Here is a 16,147-nt window from a genome sequence, read left to right on the forward strand (position 1 = left end):
GAGAGAGAGGGAGAGGGGGAGGGGACAGAGGGGGGTTCTGTAGCTCAGAGAGGTGTGTAGCTTTCTCCTCCACAATCAGAGCTCCTTACGGGAACGGCACTTTACTTCCTGAATAAAGTCTATGGTAATTTGATGTGAGTCTAGCCCTCCAAAAATGAGAAGTAGATGCAGTGCTGCTTCTTGGAAAATAATGCTAAGAATATTAAAAAGTGACAATTTGAATAGTGCTTTTACAGACAGAATTGCGCTAAAGTGGATTCATAGATAAGCTTCTTAAAGGGAATGAGGCAGAGTAGTGAATAACTCTTACCTTGTATGTTCTCTCAGAACCTCATACTTTATCTTTGTGGCATTTATAATAAAAAAAAAATAATTGCTTTCTTTTAAAATCTTACATAACCTGCTGTAAACACTCAGATAACAAGTTCAAAGATTTCCATCTTTCTCTCTCATGCCTACTTCTCAAGCATCAAAGAGAACTTCTAGGTGCTGCCAAATGATGGGCGTTTTCTTGTTTTTCAGTTCAGCAGGAAACATTCATTTACTAGATTTTGTATCTCTGCTAATGTTTGACAACTTATTTTTTTTAAGAATATATAAACATTTTGCATTGGAAAAAAGCTAAAGAACTCCATTGTAAGGCTGATAAACATTCTGATAAGGGCATAGGTACACTTGGTTGAGGTCTATTCATGGGCCACTCTAAGCAGAGATGCTGAAGTAAGCTAAGCTTGCGTTCTCATGCTTTCTCTCTCACACACTCTCTCTCTTTCTGTCTCTCTCTCAGACTCATATACACTCATACATTAGATCCCTAAATCAACTTCATTGCTGTCGAGTCAGAACTGACTTACTGCTGATCCTCTGTTGTGTTTCTGAAGTTGTAAATCACATGGGAGGGCATTGGCCATCTTTCTCCCAACACGCCAGTGATGTCCCCAAAAGAATATATAAAATGGGATGTGTATAGACATGGAGAGAGAGAGAGAGAGAGAGAGAGAGAGAGAGAGAGAGTGTGTGTGTGTGTGTGTGTGTGTGTGTGTGTGTGTAAACTGACATCTAGACTAATCTGATTACAACAGGAGATGGCTTTCCTGTACCTTTTTGTTGATACACTGCTGGGCCAGGTGCCCTAGGAATACACATTGAGGAACATGCAGCCTTGAGATGCTTATATTAAATAACTCCCCCCAAAACCAAATCCACTATCAAATCAATTCTAATCCCCAGGGACCCTTAGAGGTTCTCCAAGGCAGTAAATCTAAAGGGATGTAGCGCCCCACATTTCTCCTGCAGAGCAGGCAGCTCGCTATAGTGGAACTGAACTGTTGACCTTTAAGGTAGTAGTGCAGCATGCTATGTGTATCACCAGAGCTCATCTGTAGTTGGGGGGGGAAATATTGATGTTAGATACAGAATCTTTAAAATATTTGGTTTATTTCTCTCATAGGAAGCTATCGTATGTTTGCTTACTGTCCTCCTTAACCTTGCCTGAGTTAGAAAACATTTTGACCTGTGACTTCATTGAGAGAAGAGTATTTTAAACTCGATTTCTCTTCAAAATTGAGTGGTATCAAAACTCTGGGCTACATCCCATTTCCTCTCCCTCCCCTAACCAAGTTAAGATTTAAAAGGTAAAAATTAGGATAATTGCATTCAATCGTGTTTATTAGTACTTTAAAAGAGGCATAAAAATGCAGATTTGATTGGTAAAATATTAATATCAGAGATAATTCTGTGATGCTTGTTTTATACATTCTGATTTTACCGAAACAGATATTAACGAAAAGAATTTCTTTAGCTGAATGTTTTGCTTTTGTTTTGCAGGAGTTTATTTTGTCAGAAGATTACAACAAGATGAATCCTGTGAAAAACTATCAAGGTAGGCCATGAGCATCGTGTTTTTACCTACCTGTGTGAAAATAACCTCTTGATGGCTTCCAGGGCCACCAGGAAGTCATACTTTACAGCCCGGGGGTGGGGGTGGGGGGATGTATACTGAGCAGTCCTTCAGAGTGACCATTACCCTCAGTTCTACCCTGAGACTCAAAGAGGTTGGGGTACTTGTTGACATACAGATCAAGAGATAGGCCAGTGCCTCTCCAGAACCATCACCTTTGATTTCTTACCTCCACGCTGCCTCTATCAGCTTAGCACATGTGGAAGTTGGGGCCGAGGTAGAAAGAAAGTTGATAGCTCTGGCCTATTTCACACTCAGTTGTAGTAGTCCTACTGTCTAAGAGAAAGAGTGATGTTGTCATCATGTCTTCAACATTGGTGGGAGTATGTTGTTGTTGTTGTTACATGCCATCAAGTCATGTATGAATCATAACGGCCCTGTGAATAGCTAACCTGAACCCTGCCCTGTCCTGTGCTATCCCTCAGGACTTTTTTTTTCATTCAGGAGCAAATGTTGAAGGAATTTCTTTATCCAGACCAAGAGTGTCATGAAGTCAGTACATTAGCAGTAGGACCCTTTCAAACACTGGAAGGTCATTTTATGAAGATCTGCAAGTCGTTCCATTATCCAAAGGCATAGAGACCCATTATGATTTTAGAAAATTCAAAGCATTGCCAAATTTTTTTATTTTCATATATTAGCCAGAATTAGTTTCCCTATGGTTTTATTCTTTAAGATCTGCTGCCACCCCCCCCCCCCCCCCCCGTGTGTCATTCATCAAATATTTCCTGGAGAACTGATTATGGCACAGTGGTTTAAACATTCAGCTGCCAATTTAAAGGTTAGTGGTTCAAATCTACCAGCCTCTCCTACCTCTATAGTCTTTCCCCTTGGAATCTCTGTGGGGCACTGCTCCTCCGTCCTCCAGGGTCAGTAAGAGCTGGAGTGGACTCGGGGCAGTGGACTCGGCTTTGCCTTGACTTTGGCTGTGGTGTTTGACGATAAGGATGAACAAGACCTGTAGTTAATCTCTGCCTGTAAGTAAGCGGGGAAGACACACAGATAAATAGATTGCTAGGATACCATCTAGTAAGTGCTAGGATGATTCTCAGTCAGTCTTCATTCAGCCTATTCATGCTACGTAGACTAGAATCTCTCCATGACAGCTATTCAGCTATTCAAAAGGAGCCTTGAGAATTCTTTCCCCTGCCTCCTTTCCTACTTTAATATGGCTTCCTTTTTTCCTTTTCTAGCCATGACATTTTTAATCTCCAATTCATCTGCTTTGTACAAAATTTTTCCAGTAGTTTACTGCACAGATCTTTGAGTTTCGTGTTGTATTTTTAAAGCACATTATGGTAGGCACCTTCTAAGATCTATTCTTGCCTTCAGCTCTGGACAAGTAGGGAGAAAAACTCTTCTCTGATTAATCAGAAAAGGCATAAAAGACTTGAACAACATATCAACCAACTCACTCTAATTGATATCTGTACATGATTCCCTCCAACTAAAACAGAATATAGGTTCCTTTTGTATGTACACAGAACATTTACCAAGGAAGAGCACATTATCAAAGTCTGCCATGATATAAGCCTCAGTAAATTTGAAAGGATTCAGTAAAAGTATGTTTTCTGGCTGAAATGACATCAAATGTTAAATAAAGGGAAATCTCTAGGTATTTGGGAATTGAGGAAAATTCTTATTAATACACCATGGATTAACTCAAAAGGGAAATCAGAGTATTTTGAGAAGAATGAAAATAGAGATACAGTATCAGCTTTTATTGGTACCACTGAAGCAGGGCAATGGGGTAAATTCAAGCACTGTTAAACACCTACATTGTTGTTGTTGTTGTTGTTGACTGCCATTGAATCGAGCACAGCTCGTAGTGACCCCATGAACAAAAGGTCTGAAGCCTTTCTATTACTATCATCATTTATCAAAGTTCATAGAGTTTCCAGAGGCATGTTGTTTAGGAAGTGGATGCCACTCCTGCTTCCAAAGTACCCATATTAGGAGGAAAAAAAGGTTTTCAATCAGTGACTTCACATTCTACCTTAAGAAATTAGAAAAGAAATTGAAATCTAGAGACCAGCAGAGAAAATCCAAACTGAACTAAACAGGAGAGAGGAAAGACGAGAACAGAAGTTCATGAAGTAGAAAACAGTCATGTAGGAGATTAAAGAGAGATGATCATTGAGCCAAAAGCTGGTTCTTGTAGATCATTAGAAATTAAAGACCTCTATATCTCATTCCCTGATTTCAAATCCTACTACACTGCCGGGGTGTTTAAGAGAGCATGGCATTGGTACAATGACAGACACATAGATCAGTGGAATGGAATTGAGAACCTGGAGATCAGCCCATCTGTCTATGGTCAACTGATTTTTTACAAGGAGATGAAATCAGTTAAGTGGGGAAACGACAGCCTTTTTAACAAATGGTATTGGAAAAGTATTTGCAAAAGACTCAAGCAAGATCCACACCTCACTTCATATACAAAAACCAACTCAAGGTGGATCATGAACCTAGGACTAAAACCAAGGGCTATAATCTTCATTGAAGAAAAGCTTGGGAGAACACTAGATGTTCTAATCCACAACATAAACAGTCTTCCAAGTATCCTGAAAAACCTGCAACCAGGAGAAGATAAAGTAGATGAATGGGATCTTCTAAGAATCAAATCCCTATGCACAGCCAAAAACTTCTCCAACAGGGCAAAAAGGAAAGACACAGACTGGGGGAAAGTATTTGGTAATGACATATCAGATAAGGGACTTATATCCAGAATTTATAAAATACTTGAGCACCACAACAAGGTAAAGGTAAATAATCCAGTAGAAAAATGGACACAGGATATGAACAGACACTTCGCCAAAGACTACATTCAGATGGCTAACAAGCATATGAAGAAATGTTCAAAATCCCTAGCTCTAAGAGAGATGCAAATCAAAACAACTATGAGATATCATCTCATAGATAGCACCCCAGTCAGAATAGCAAAATTTAACAGAACAGCAAGCAACAAATGCTGGCGAGGTTGTGGAGAAACTGGAACCCTTATTTACTGTTGGTGGGAGTGTAAAATGGTGCAACCACTGTGGAGGGCAGTGTGGCGCTTTCTCAAAAAGTTGCAAATAGAGATACCATTTGACCCAGCAATTCCACTACTGGGAATATACCCCAGAGAGACCATAACTGACATCCAAGCAGATACATGCACACCCATGTTTATCATGGCTTTGTTCACAATAATAAGGAGTTGGAAACAACCTACGTGTCCATCAGCAAACGAATGGATAGGAAAGCTGTGGTATATTCACACAATGAAATACTACACTGCATTGAAAAAGAAGGAACTCATGCAATATTATCAAAATGGGTGATCCTGGAGGACATTATGCTGAGTGAAGCATCTGAGTCACAAAAGGACAAATACTGCATGGTGCCACTGTTGTAAAACAGGACTGACCTCGGGGTTGGGGGGAGATTCAGAAAGATGGGTTCAATAATGTATACTGCATTGAAACAGATGAGGAAGAAAACTGTTTAAAAGGGATATGTGATTCGGTATTTTTGTCATGACAGGAGTCCAGAACAAAGGCTGCTTTAGTGGAGTGGACCTGGGGGAAGGGATTGTAAAACAATGAAAGAATTTTTCTTTTACTTTTCCAAGAGGGTAGTGTACTGGGGGCGGGGGAGGGTTAGGAGGGGAGAAAAGTGCAACAATGAATGAATGGAAATCCAAAGTCTCTGTAAATTTTCAATGAAATTAATAATAAATTTTTTAAAAGAAGAAATGACAGACCCCTAAACAAACTCATTAGGAAAAAAAGTGAGAAGATATAAATTAACAATTATCAGGAATGAGTTAAGTGATTAACACTATTATGAAGATACCAATATAAATAAAAGGAATATGAGGAATATTATGAGCCATTTCATGCCAGTAAAGCTCATAACGAAGACAAAATGGTCCAATTCCCCAAAGATACACTATTATACCTGAAACCACTTAACAAGTAACTCAAATAATCCTATATTTATTCAAGAACTTGAATTTATAATTAAAAACCTTCCCACAAAGAAAACACCAGGCACAGGTGATTTCACTGGTGAATTTTACCGGGACATTCAAGTATTAAAAAAAAAACAAAACACCACCAAACAATATTTATCAACTGTATAAATTGAAGAGAAATGTTCTTCATCTCATTCTCTGAAACCAGCATTACCCTGATAATATAAAGAAAGGCGAAGATGACAATACCAAGAAGAATTACAAGCAAGTTTCCCTCTTGAATTTAAATTTTTAAAATCTAAACAAAATTTGAACAGATCAATATATTATCTAACGTGGATAATATATCAGAAGGAAGGAAGGTTTTCCCCAGGAATGCAAAGTTGGATTAACAACTTTTTTTTTAAATCCACCATATTAGCAAAGGAAAAGCACAATGTCATCTTCTCATAAAACGCTCATCATTTTGTATGCAAAGGGATTGCTGACTGATGTCAGGTCCATGTGTTTCAGAGTAGAACCGAGCACAGAATATCCTCAGCTGTCATCTTTAAAAAGAAAAAAAGTAGAGAACGTTTTATGTGCATATTATTGTTATTATGTTTGTAGTGCTGCTGGGCGGGTTCAAACCTTCAACCTGTAGGTTATTAGTGAGCATAAACCATTTACACCAATCAGCTCAAAAGCTGGAGGACAAGTATTTCCTAAAATGGAACATCCATCTCTGATTCATTCACACGATGAAATCCTGTGCAGCAAGCAGGAGCAATGATTTTGTAAATTAATAACTAACTTGGAAGGGACTGGAGAGCATTATGCTGAGTGAACTAAGTCAGTCCCATAAAGACTACTACTGTATAAAACTTATTGTAGAATGAGTATCCAGTGGGGGAGGAGGGTGAAAGCATAAGGGTGAGGATGGGCAGCCGGGCGGGGGGTGGTAATCACAGTCAATTTGATTGGGTTGTGTGTATGAAGGAACTTGGAAAGATCCAGTGTGAAAAACAATGTATTTGAACTTTGTAAATAAAAATATTAATTAAAAAAACCCCAAACACCTCAGTGCAGGGTCAGCTATGAATCAATTCTAATTCCATGGCACTGAATGAGTGAGCAAACGTTGTACTAAATAGTTGAAAACCACATGCTTCCCCCGAGATTGGAATAACTCAAGAATGCTCACTCTTATTCACCATTGGCAGGACATTCTATCCGGTGCAGTAAGGGCAGAAGAGGAATTATTAAATAAGTAACATGAGAAATGGAATTTCCCCATGGATTAAAAAGAAGAAAGTGCCCATTGAATGTTCAGCATGAAAAATGCAAGGAAGACCCACTGAGGACCCACTATCGCAGTGCCATTTCATCAAGTGTAAAGAAGCTGTTCCAGCTCATTGCTGTTGGGTCAGAACCAACTCATAGCGGACCTTCCACTGGATTTCCTAGGCTGTAAAACACACGAGAGAAGATCTCCCATCTTTTTCTCTTGGAGCTTGGTGTATTCGAATAGTCAGGGAGGCTGTATTATCATGCAACTCTATGTGCTGCCTACCAGAGGTACAAAGAAGAGACCTGAAGTTTCCAGAGAAGATAAACAGCTCTCACCCTTAAGAACGGAGATCTGAATGATGTTGGAGTTCTCCACTGGAAGCCAGATGACAATCAAACACTTTGCACCACATTTTTTATGGAAAGTTAACTTCAAACTCAGAATCCTGTGCATGTAGTCAGGATAGCAAGTGTGGAAAAAATAAGTATAGGTATTTTCGGACATTCAGGTTCTCAAAAATTTTATTTTTTCTAAGCTCTTCTAAGTTGAGGAAATAAAACTAAAAAAGGAAGAAATTATGACATCCTAGAAACAGGATTTATCACATGAGGGAGGCAGATACTTTTCTAGACGCTAAGTGACAGGCTCAGGCTGGGACAGAAGGCTCGATAGCTCCAGGATGGAGGTGAGAAAAAAAGATAAGTGACCAAATGTATTCTGCTGTCTTGAGATGAGCTTTACGGTTAGTTCTCTTGGGAAATCTGAGTCCATGTCAGAACATAGTATGTGAGCAAATGAGAGAAGTGAATCCATTCCTAACAGTGAACAGTACTTACATAAGCAGGATGATACATTTCTGAAGATTGATTGACTTATATACCAAATGAAATTGATAGAATTATATATGTGTCTATACATATAGACATGCACACACTGTATTTAAAGAATACATACATTCTGTCAATTATGTCTGCACCTCTTCTAGGTATTTTTATAAACACCCATGCTGATTTTTTACAGCAATATGTACAAATAAAGAATTCATATAGCTCTTATAACAGTACCCCATAGGAAAGGGGGCTGTTGGTAAACTAATGTAGAAGGCTTGATTTTTTTTTTGGTGGAAAAATACCATATGCATTACTTATTCACTGCCTTCGACTCTGTGCCCACTCACCAACCTTCCATTGGATTTCTGAGGTTGTAAATCACAGAATGGCTGTTAGATTCAAAGAGCTGATCTGTTGGTTACCAGTCTGACGTTACACACTAGGCCGCCAGGCCTCCTGCATTTACCGTGGTTGCTGAGTTCTGTTGAGTTGAACCCGACTCATAAGTGACAGGTTAGGAGAGGCAGTAAGTTGCATGGGAAGAGACTGCCCACCCTCCTCCCTCGGAGCAGCTGACAGATTCGAACCAGGTGCCTTTGATTTGTCAGCACCACTCCTTACCACTAAGCCACAAGAGCTCCCTTGCACTTACCTTTAGAGAAATACAAATAAAATCTACAGCAAAATAAGATTTCACCCTCCCTTAGGGAAGACAAAATAAAATTTAAAAAAAACCAAACCAAAAAATATTGGTTAAAAATATGGAAAATGGGAATTATTATTATTCATTGCTGAGGGGAAGACAAGCATGGCACAGCTCTTGTGGAAAATACTTTGATGGTTCCTCAGAAAGAGAGACAAGACTCCAGAATGGAGGTTGCATAGTGGAGTAGACTTGGGTGTAGGACTTGCATAATGAAAGAGTTTCTTTTACTTTTCAAGAAGGGTGAATTGGGGGGGAGACGGTGGGCAGGGAGAAAAATGCAACAATGAATGGAAACCATAAGTCTCTGTAAACTTTCATTAAAATTAATTAAAAAAATATATAAACAAGAAAGTGAAAGAGAGACCCAGCAATTGCACATGTAAGAATTAAGAGACTTAAAGCAGCAACTCAGCCACATGGGCGCCAGTATTCATTGTAGTTCTCCTTGTTCACCGCCAGAGAGGGGACCTTCCATGTCCATCGGCTGATAAACAAAACATGGTACATATGTATAGTGGAGGCAACTCAGCCAGAAAGAGAGCTGGAGCTTTGCCATGTGTCATGGATGGACCTTGAATACATTATGCTCAGTAATGTGAGTCTCATTTACATGAAAGATCAAGAGCAAGCATGTGTATAGGACCAAAGTGTATTAGTGATTAGCAGGGGTGGGAGGGACAAGGAACAGGGGAGTGATTGTTTAGGAAGCATTGAGTGTCAGGTGACACTCATGGAAAATTTGGCAACGGATACTGCTGTTGGTGCCACCCGTGATCAGTATAATTAATGTCACCAAATTGTACATGTAAAAAAGTAATGACTTGGCAAAAGTTACATTAAATATATTTTTTTTAACCGCAGTAAAAGAAATTAGATCCCTGCTTCACACAATGTCCCAAAAATAAATCCTAGGAGAACTAAATATGCATGCCCTTTGATTTGTCCTTTTTCCTTCGGGCATTCTTGCTCCAGAAATAAGTCACACGGGCATGTGGACTTGGATGTTTGGATAAAAGAACACGAGGATATTCTTAATGCCCATAAATAGGGACACAGTTAAACACACTGTGGCAAACTGATACTGGAGCCCAGCAAACTTTTTCTGTAAAGGGCCAGATAAAGATTAGGCTTTGCGCACTAAGAATCAAGCTCAAGGCTATTACGTAGACACATAACAAGGAAGAAAACAAACTTTCCATAGATTCTTATTGGTGAAAATAAAAATACAGTGTAATTGAGTACAGTTTTCTGATTGTGTGAGTCTACGGATTGGAGAGAAAATATAGATGCTATTGTTGTTAGGTGCCCTCTCGTGGAGTCTGACACGGCATCACCATCTAAGACAGAACGAAACCCTGCCCAGCCACCCCATGGGAGCCCATTGTTGCAGCCCAGCCTCTGGGTCAGTCCATCTTATTGAAAATCTCGTTCCCACTGACTCTTGTCTTAAATTAACAAGCGTGATGCTCTCCTTTGTGGATTGATTCATCCTGGTGATGTGTCCAGACTTGTGAAATGAAGTCTCCTCATCTTCACCTCCAAGGAGCCCTCTGGCTACACTTCGTCCAAGGCAAAGTTGTTTGCTCTTCAGGCAAGCGACAGTGTATTCAGTATTCTCCACAAGCATCATATTCCAAAAGGACTCACTGGAGTGAATGAATTAAGGGGCTAATTGGAGATCGTGAATGCTGATGACCAAAGAGGAATTGATGCTGTTGAATCGTGGTGTTGGGCAGTACTGCTGACTGTCACATGGACTGCCGGAAGAGCAAGCAAGTCTGCTTCGGAGGAAGGGCAGCTGGGCTGCTTCAAGGATATAAAACTTCTCACACATACTTTGGACATTTTGTGAGGCCAGTCCTTGGTCATTGAAAAAGAACAAGAGCCTAAACAAGATTAATTGACAATGACTATAATAATGATCTTGAGCATGAAGATGACACAGGATAGGGCAAGGTTCTGATCTGCTGTCCGGAGGGTCATTATGAGTCGTAGTCAACTTGAAGACACCTGACAGCAGCAACAACAATTGGAGTTAGCATTTTCTATGATCAAATCCATTTCAGATGTTTATCTGTAATCATTCTTCACTCAGTGGGCTGTACTCAAAGAGGTGGCAGGCCGTACCTGGCCCGGGAGCTGTAATTTTCCAATTCCTGGTCCTGAATCGCCCCAAGAACGAATAGATATGTCTTGGGAAAAGTGCAGCCATAGTGTTCCCTGGAGTCAAAGAGGGTGAAGCTTACTGCCAACGATGGCATCTCATACTTTGAGCGTGTTGCTAGGAGAAGCTGTTCTTTGGAAAAAGCTGTGTCATGCTTGGAAAGGTGGTGGAGAGTCAGTGAAGGAGAGGAAGTCCCCCAATGAGATGGATTGGCTGGGTGACTACAGCAACGGGCTCAGGTGTCAGAATTGAGAATGTCATGGCTGGGACTGAGTTCCAGTGTCTTGTTCATAGAGTTATTATGAGCTATACATGACTCAGCAGCAGTTAACGACACCACCACCCCCACTACCACCACTGAAGAATATTATTATGTAATCTTTCAGAAGAATGGGATAGATTTTCATGTCATGAAAGCCAGGCCATGCAATTTTACTGAATGAAAAAACAATACCCTCTGCCATCTTGTCCTTCACTCTCCATCATGTTTCTGAAGCTGTAAGTCTTAACAGGAGAGGAATGGCTTATGGATTCAAATTGCTGGCTCTTTGATTAGCAGCCCAACACTTAATGCCAATGCCACAGGGTGGCTAAGTGGTAAGGAATTGAGCTGCCTACCCAAAGGAACATGGTTTGAATCCACCAGCTACTCCACAGGAGAAAGGTGAGCAATTTAGTGGCTCTGAAAACCTGCTGACGGGTCAACTATGAGCCAGTTCCGACTCTATGGTACTTAACAACCCAGGACTCCTTAAATACAAAGTTGTTGTTGATCACCATCGAGTCAAGGTTGACTCCTAGTGACTCTATGAACAAAAGACCTAATGCCTTTCCATAGCTATTGTGTTTTTCCAAGTTCATAGAGTTTCCAGAGGCATGTGGATTGGGTAGTTTAAGTAGTATTAGTAATATTTTTAGAGAATCATTGTTTGTGTGCATGTGCACATGTTTGCATTTATGTATTTAAAAAGACCAGGAAGAAAACAATGTCCACAAAGCTTTACCAGTATTCTGTCTTCTTATCCACCTGCACAGGAGGAATGTGGAGAAGGGTCAATATTTAATAGCATTTATTCTTCCATGATTGACTCTTTTCAGTTAGTACTGTGTAATTATAAAAAAGATTTGTAAGAAAATTACAAATTTATACAAAATCTATGATGTGCTTCTTAATACTTGTAGCATCCCATCCTTAGCATTTTGAAAATTATTATGATAAATATATGCATACCAGGGAGCTCTGGTGGCTTGTTGTTATGTGCTGTTGAGTTGAACACAACTCACACACCCTGTGAAGAACAGATGTGAAGCCTGTCCCGTCCTGTGCCACCCTCGTCGTGTCTGACACATGTGAGTCCATTGCTGCAGCCAGTGTGCAGTCCATCTCAGTGAGTGTCTTCCTCTGTTTAGCTGATACTCCCAATTTTCCAAACAAGATGTCTCTTTCCAAGGAATAGATCTTTCTAGCAACGTACTCAACAGTATGTGAAACGAAGCTTTGTCATCTTTGTCTCAGAGGAGCATTCTGGCTGCATTTTCTTCAAGACCTATCTGTTTGTTCTTTCAGCAATCCATGGGATATTCAGTACTCTTCTCTGACTTCCCAGATCAAAGACTTCATTTCTTCTTCTTTCATTCTTATTCATTATCCTTAATGGCGAGGAATTACTTAGTGCTAAGGAATTGGACTGCCAACCCAAAGGTATGTGGTTCAAATCTACCAGTTACTCCATGGCAGGAAGATGAACAATCTCGTTCAGGGCAATTTACTGCCTTTAAAAACCTACTAGAGGGTTATCTAGGAGTTGTTTCCAGCTTGATGGTATACAACAGCATATATGTAACAAAATATTTTCCACTTTAATATTATGTTCTTTATGTAGTTTAACTATTGCCATTTGCAAGTTTTTTCATTTTTAGCAAAGAACGATGATAATGGTCTTGATGATGCACAGAACTACTCTGCACGCCAAATACTGTTTTAAACATGTACACATGTTCCTCACTTAATCTTCACCACTGCATGACTTGTTTTCCTTTTAAAAACAAACAAACCTCCTTCTATAATATGGGAAATGTTGGAGTGGTTTTCTAAAGTCACCCATGCAATAAGCAGTGAAACTGGGATTTGAACAGGCAGAGTCTATGTTTTCTCTGCTCTCTGTTGCCTCTCACACAATATAAAACACATCCAGATGAGTATAACAGGATCAAGTTGATGAACCCCAGAGACTGTCATCCTGAGAAAATCTTTAAACTTCCAGCCTGAAGCCCAAACAACCCCCAGAAGCCTTCATCAAACCGAACAAGTAGCTTATTTTAAATTGTGATGTACATTTGCTTGGAGAACTGTGCTCTTTCAAAGAATAACTTACGTGAGATCAGAGTGACAGGAGGTGCTCAGAAGTTGGATGAAAAACTTAGAGAGTAGTGAGTTTCAGACAATGGTGGTAGAAGCTTGTGGAAAAGGCTAATGAGAATAGTAGCTTAACTTGAAGAATGTAGCCAGTGTCATGCAATTGTATGTGTAGGAATTGTAAAAATAATATGTCCTTAGCAGCATGTACTTTTAAAAAATTTTTATACTAGTTTATTTACAAAATTAATGCATTGTTTTTGAGAACAGATTTTTTTTTCAATTTCCCTCACCCCCCTGCCCATCAAATTGTAGCAGCATATACTTTTACTCAAACAATTCGTAGAAACAACTGGTGTGCCCATCTACAGAGGTGACCTTGTCTTCCTGAGGGCCTTTGTCCTGCCTTGTGTTTGTGATGATACTGCCCTGCCCACTCTGGGTAGAATTGGATGCTGCTCTCTACGTGCAGTGTCCAGCCTCTGTGAGCTCCTTCACGGTTTCTCTCCCTGTGTCTTGGTTCCAGCACATCAGAGCCGAGTAACGATGGTCCTGTTCATCCTGGAGCTGGAGTGGGTGCTGAGCACGGGACAGGACAAGCAGTTCGCCTGGCACTGTTCCGAGAGCGGGCAGCGGCTGGGCGGGTACCGCACCAACGCTGTGGCCTCGGGCCTGCAGTATCCTTTGCTGGACAGAATTCCTTGGGGGGAACTTTGCCACTGACTTTCTTTTGTGACACCTTTGAGTGTGTGCAATTGAAAGAATTGTCTGTGGGTTTCTCCCCCACCCCCTGTGTAGTTAAGATGTTCACAGAACTTCTTCCTGAGGATGAAAGAAGACCTGACCGCTGACCAGGTTGTGGGTCCGCTTGACACAAGCTCAACCATCATGACGGAAGACAGCTAACCTGGCTGCCTCCGCTGTCTGGGAGTCTGGGACATTGTAGATTGTGGAGCTAAAATGGTAAATACCATTTTTTACTTTTATGCCCAAAGAATTTGCACACATATATTAAAGTTATGACGGTCTTCTTAGCAACTTCAAGAGGAGAAACACAGGATGCCGTTACAAAGAATTACAACACCAGAATCAGCATCAGTTATCCATATGGTAATGTGCGACCTTTGTGCCAATGAGACTTTCCCAGGAGGTGCAGGATCATGGTCATTCTTGTCTCGGTCCAAATTCTCTCCAGGTTTCGAAGCCCACGAGCTCACCTGCTAATGATCACAGTCTTCAGCATTGGCCCCCAGGGGACCAGCGAGCACAGAGTGTTATTGATAGGATATCTTTCAATCTCGAACGGATGAGCCCTTGTCAGCATGAGCGGGAGAAGCAGTAAGACCTTCTTGCGGACATGTGGCAATAGCTGTATTTGTGTGGGATTGGGGAGGGGGGTGGATTCACTCTTGATTTTCCTCACTGAAGGGCAAGGTCAAGGAACTGTGACTGGCTGTGTGGAAGGTTCCTAGGAAGACCAGAAGCAAAGACGATGACAGAAGCAGTGGAAAGCAGGCCCACCTTATACTGGAGAGAGGCAGGATCTCCTATTATAAAGAAACTCCATCGCTACTGTCTGGAATGTGTGAATTGAAATACATGAAATCTCTTGCCAACTGAATAATATTTCATAGTGTTTGAGCTGAAGTGCATGTAGACATCGCCCAGTCTAACCTCTCATCTTACTGATGAGCCAGCTGAAGCCGCTGAGGGGGTCATGTGCCTTCTATGAAGCTGCCCTGCTAGTCAGTAGGACAGTCACCATCAGAAAACCTAGGTCTCCTGGCACGCACACTTGTCTGCTCCCGTTCTCCAAGTTGTCTGTCCCTGCTTCCCAGACGAGGGTGATCTGTGAAACCTTGTGTAAGACAAAACCCAGATTTATTTACCATCATCTATGTACACACACAAAAATTAACCATTACCAGAGCCAAAAAATAGTGTACCAAATTGCAGCAACTGTGGAAAACATGAGGTATAGTCATAGCAGAAGAGCTATGACCAATACATGATGTACATAATAGTAATGTATGCACAGGGTGGTTCCCAGGGAAGGAGCATTGCCATGCTGCTCTCGCCGAGTGGGGCGCAAGTTACTTTTTAATGATCTGCAGCAAAACAAACTCTGAATGTTAGTTTCACTTTTTTCATACAAGCAAAAATCCCATTTTTATTTCTTTCAGGTAACCAAAAAAAAGTACAAATAGGGGGTCTTTAGTTACAGTGAACTCTCAAGAGTCCCTATGCAGACTGTTCATTGGAGAACAGGCGTGATAGTCAGCTCAAGCCAGCTCAGTGCCAGCGGCTCAGAACTGACCCTTCAGAGGCTGTAAATCGTACAGAAGGAGATTGCCCATCTATCTTCCTCTCATGAAGCCTTTTGTGGATTTGAACCATTGGAAATGGGCCATCTTTGGGTTACTAGCACAACTGTCCATGGACTCCCCCTCAGAGCTCCCCAGGACTAGTAGTAGCAATGTAACTTTTTCTGTACAGTGTCTCCTGTGTCACTATCCATCCACCAGTTTGGTGTACTGCTTTGTCTGCTGGAAGCTATTCTGTTGGTACTTAAGATGCCGGGAGGGTCATACATGATGGACAGCAAGCTTCCAGACTAAGAAAGATGAGACCTGACTTCCAACTCAGTCAGTGAAAACTCCATGGATCCGAACAGTATGTTGTCCACTTAATATGGCACAGGACTGGGTCATGTTTTTTGTTGCTAAAAATCCAGTGGCCATACATCAGTGCCAGCTCAAAGCCACTAACAACCACAGTAACACTAACAGAGGGTGGCTGTTGTTGTTATGTGCCATTGAGTCTCTTGCGACTCATAGTGACCTTATGAGCCCTAAACCCTGCTCTATCCTGTGCCAACCTCACTGTCTCTGACACACCTA

General features: G+C 40.9%; 1 protein-coding gene across 1 annotated transcript in view; it reads left to right on the forward strand.

The window, feature by feature from the left end:
- Positions 1-16,147, forward strand: part of WDFY2 (WD repeat and FYVE domain containing 2) — a 236,378-nt gene that overhangs the window by 168,704 nt on the left and 51,527 nt on the right. The window contains exons 4-5 of the mRNA XM_006879517.1: positions 1,828-1,882; positions 13,774-13,924. Coding sequence (XP_006879579.1) covers positions 1,828-1,882; positions 13,774-13,924 — 206 coding nt within the window. The remainder of the gene's footprint in view (positions 1-1,827; positions 1,883-13,773; positions 13,925-16,147) is intronic.

This window comes from Elephantulus edwardii, unplaced genomic scaffold, assembly GCF_000299155.1.
Source record: "Elephantulus edwardii isolate Elephantulus edwardi_28Jun2011 unplaced genomic scaffold, EleEdw1.0 scaffold00004, whole genome shotgun sequence".
NCBI lineage: Eukaryota > Metazoa > Chordata > Mammalia > Macroscelidea > Macroscelididae > Elephantulus > Elephantulus edwardii.